The following is a 4106-nucleotide window of genomic DNA, read 5'->3' on the forward strand; positions in this document are numbered from 1 at the left end:
ACCAGATTTCCCTCCATGGTCAGAAAGAACAGGGGAGACACTTTGTTTCTCTCACTATGACTCTAGAGTCACTACTCACTCTGAAGATAATCACCATCACTCTCTCTACCACACACACACACACACACACACACACACACACACGCCAGCCCTGCTATTCTCTTTAAGAGATTGATGCACACACCAACACACAAGTATAAACTTCAGGCCATTTACGTAGGCTGGAGCCCTGTATATAAATTATTTTCCTTGCCCCAAACTGATGCAAAAATATATTTGCCAGTGATTATCTTAACTGCATATTACTCAAATGATGAAATAAATCCATGTCATAGCCATTTTAAAGGTGCAATATGTAATACTGACAGCTAGTGTTTAAAATAGAAACTGCAGTACAAATTCAAAATACTGGAGAGAGTTGTCTCTCAAAGACAGACTCAAAGTTCACGTTGGTTGCTAGGCTGATACCGGAGCATCCACAACAATGTTGCTAGACGCTTGTCTCACATAGCCATACATTACTCCACAGCGGAGTAGCTAACGTTAGATGCTGGCTATATTGCCCGTGCTCACGTGGAGCTCTGTACCCAACTGACAGACACACTTTTTCGGTTTAGAATTACCGTAGGAACTGCTAAAAATCCCACAACTTCGCCATCCTCTCCACACGCCAGACAGATACACTTCCTCGGTTTAGAATTACGATAGGAACCGCTGAAAATACCACTACCTTGCCATCGCTAAACACACTGCAAATTCAAGGTCCTCTCTTTCCGATTTACAGCCCCGCTCTCTTGGCTTAAAATAACTCACCGTTGCCGGCTACAGTCACTTAACACGTTGTAAACAGCCGTGGCTGCTTGTCTGGTCCTGGTAACGTTAGCAGGGTTAGCATGGCAGCGTTAGCCAGGACCACTCGGGATCACTTCACTGGCTGTGTCTCAATTGTTTTTGTGAGTAACCAACTCGGGTACTCTAGTTATATAATTCAATGTGAGTACACAAATGTTGAAATTACATAAAATGCCCGTCCCTTGTAGCCGTGATAAATTAGCCTGAAGCTAGCTTATGCTTACCTGTTCAGGAGGAAATTAGCCAACTCTGCGTCCTTTTGGGCTCTAAGCTGTTTCCATCTTTCAAATACATCTCCAATATTTACCCAGATGGGTTTGTTACGTCTCTGGTCACGCAACCAAATTTCAAAAGGAGAAAATACTGGCATTAGCATTGTTGTCAGAAAAGATAGTATTTCAACTTAGCATTTTCCTTAATATCTGATGATGTATTGGGGTCATTTTTGGATTTATTACAGTAAATATATTACATATTGGACCTTTAAGGTTTATGTCAAGTACTTAAGTAAAAATACTGATTCTCCAAAGTTCAGTTAAAAAAATCTTTAGACTAATACGCAAATTAATTGTTAGATTAAGAAGCTATGCTACTTTGTATCAGTTTTTCAGACAAAATGTGTACGTTTTCATATCTATGACAATACAAACTACCTCATTATTATTGGTTTGAGTGGTGGTCAGTAATGTGTCTGTTTCATTCTGTTTCCTGCAGATGTTGAGCAGCTGTCGGTGGTTAAAGAAGAGGTTCCCCCTGAGCAGCAGGAGTGTAGCTCCAGTGTGGACCAGCAGGAGCCAGAGCCCCCCCCACACATTAAAGAGGAACAGGAGAAACTGTGGAGCAGTCAGGAGGGAGAGCAGCTTCAAGGGCTGGAGGAGGCTGATATCACCAAGTTCCCATTCACTCCTGTCCCTGTGAAGAGTGAAGATGATGGAGAGGAAGCTCAGTCCTCACAGCTTCATCAGAGACAAACTCAACACATGGAAACAGAAGCTGATGGAGAGGACTGTGGAGGACCAGAACCAGCCAGGAACTCACATCCACTTTTACAACCAGAGACTGAAGACCAGACTGGAGACTGTTCTGATCCTGAGACTGATGACAGTGCTGATTGGAAGGAGACCAGAGAACCTCAGTCAGCTTTAAACTCTCTGAAACATGATTCAAGATGTAAGAAAACATTCAGCTGCTCTGAGTGTGGGAGAAGATTTGGCAGCAAGCAACATCTGAAGAGTCATATGAGATCTCATACAGGAGAGAGGCCATTCATCTGCTCAGTGTGTACGAAATCTTTTAAACACAGTGCAACTTTACGGTCACACATGGCAGCGCACACAGGAGAGAGACCATTCATTTGCTCAGTGTGTAGGAAATCTTTTACACAGAGTGGAGGTTTAAAGATCCACATGAGAACTCACACAGGAGAGAAAACTTTCAGCTGCTCTGAGTGTGGGAAAAGATTTGCCCGCAAGCAACATCTGCAGACACACATGGTAACTCATACAGGAGAAAAAACGTTCAGCTGCGCGGCCTGTAAGAAATCTTTTACAGAGAGAGGAAATGTAAAGGCACACATGAGAATCCACACAGGAGAGAAACCTTTTATTTGCTCTGAGTGTGGAAAAAGATTTTGCTACAAGTACTATCTGAACACTCACATGATAACTCACACAGGAGAGAAAGCTTTCAGCTGCTCAGTCTGTAAGAAATCTTTGGCAGATAGGGGAAGTGTAAAGGCACACATGAGAATCCACACAGGGGAGGAACCATTTAGCTGCTCTGAGTGTGGAAAAAGATTTAACCAGAACTCAAATCTGAAGAGACACATGATAACTCACACAGGAGAGAAACCTTTCAGCTGCTCAGTCTGTAAGAAATCTTTTACACAGAGTGGACATTTAAAATATCACATGAAACACCACACAGGAGAGGAACTGTCTACTTCCTGAGTAAGTGACATCAGAAAGCAGTAGCAGTGGAGCTCCAGCGTGGACCAGGAGCAGCCAGAGAATCTCAGCCAGGTTGGAACTCTCTGAACCATAGAAATAAAATGGGTAGAAAGGCCATTTCCATTCAAATCAACGCAGCATAATGGTCAGAGTGGCAGCCATTTTTATGTTTACCATTGCCATGGTAACGTATAAACTTGAATATAAGCTGACTTCTGGCAAGTCGTGGAGCTGAGGCTGAATGAGTCAAATTAACTTCACCTAACCCTAGCTGATGGAGAGGACTGTGGAGGACCAGAACCAGCCAGGAACTCGCATCCAAATCCACTTTTACAACCAGAGACTGAAAACAAGTCTGTGGAGGGTTAGGGTGAAAACATGTTTAATGATCAACAGTGTGGATTAGGAAGGGCTAAGTATGGAAAGGAAGGGATCACTTTACAATTAAAGCTGCAAGCAGTTATTGACGAGCCTCGCGCCTCCCTGTGTGACAGGATATGTGACTGGATGCCGGTCGACACAGCTGTGCATTGGTGTATCCTGTATACAATTTAGACTTTTCTTTCTATACCAGGGGTCTCCAACTTTTCTTAATCTAAGGCCTACTTTAAAAAAACAAAAGTAATATAATATATATAACTTTATATATATATATATATATATATATATATAACTTTTTTTTAATCTTTAAGGTCTTTAGATTGTACTGATTTATTTTCTAGTTGATCGACTTTAATCTCTAGGAGGAGTTCGTTTAAAGTACAGCACCTTGAACTGGTGAAAAATGCACAGTAAATTCAAAATGGGTTTAGGATATACCTCAAAGAGCTTTTTTTTACATCTAGAAATGGTACATACGCCTACCAATTTTCCTTCATCTACGTCAAATTTGAAGTTGGGGGCTTTAAATTAGGAGGCACTATTGAGCATTTTGCCAAATCGATGCGTAAGACCCATAAAATATCAACACTTTCACTAGTTCTGAACTGTGCAGACTTTGGTGATTTTTCAAGCACCTTAAGCCCCTCAAAAATGTGATTTATTGCCTGTAATAATTATAATTACTTACATTTTAGCCGGGTCTTCGGTATAAAGGTAAAAATCATATACTTAAGTAATTTTTACCCATGCTGGATCATGAATTCCTGTTGCATTAGTTAAAAACAACTAATTGAATAACTTCTTTCATACTCTACTTTTTGAAAATATTCAATACAGCCGATAAAGATTTTCTACTTTGACCCACTTTTCCAAATATTCCTACAACTTTACCTCCTTCTTTGTCAATCACTGCTCATGCACACG

General features: G+C 41.1%; 1 protein-coding gene across 1 annotated transcript; it reads left to right on the forward strand.

The window, feature by feature from the left end:
- The first annotated feature begins 1941 nt into the window (after nucleotides 1–1941).
- On the forward strand, nucleotides 1942–3184 carry LOC118493381 (gastrula zinc finger protein XlCGF57.1-like). Its single transcript, XM_035993027.1, has one exon. It carries the CDS (start codon nucleotides 2091–2093, stop codon nucleotides 2799–2801), a length of 711 nt encoding a protein of 236 aa, XP_035848920.1. The 5' UTR covers nucleotides 1942–2090; the 3' UTR covers nucleotides 2802–3184.
- The last annotated feature ends 922 nt before the right edge of the window (nucleotides 3185–4106 follow it).

This window comes from Sander lucioperca, chromosome 16, assembly GCF_008315115.2.
Source record: "Sander lucioperca isolate FBNREF2018 chromosome 16, SLUC_FBN_1.2, whole genome shotgun sequence".
In the NCBI taxonomy this organism is placed as follows: Eukaryota; Metazoa; Chordata; class Actinopteri; order Perciformes; family Percidae; genus Sander; species Sander lucioperca.

What these genes read in the sequence shown, in the direction of transcription:
- LOC118493381 (XM_035993027.1), top strand. Translation starts at nt 2,091, where the DNA reads ATGAGATCTCATACAGGAGAGAGGCCATTCATCTGCTCAGTGTGTACG.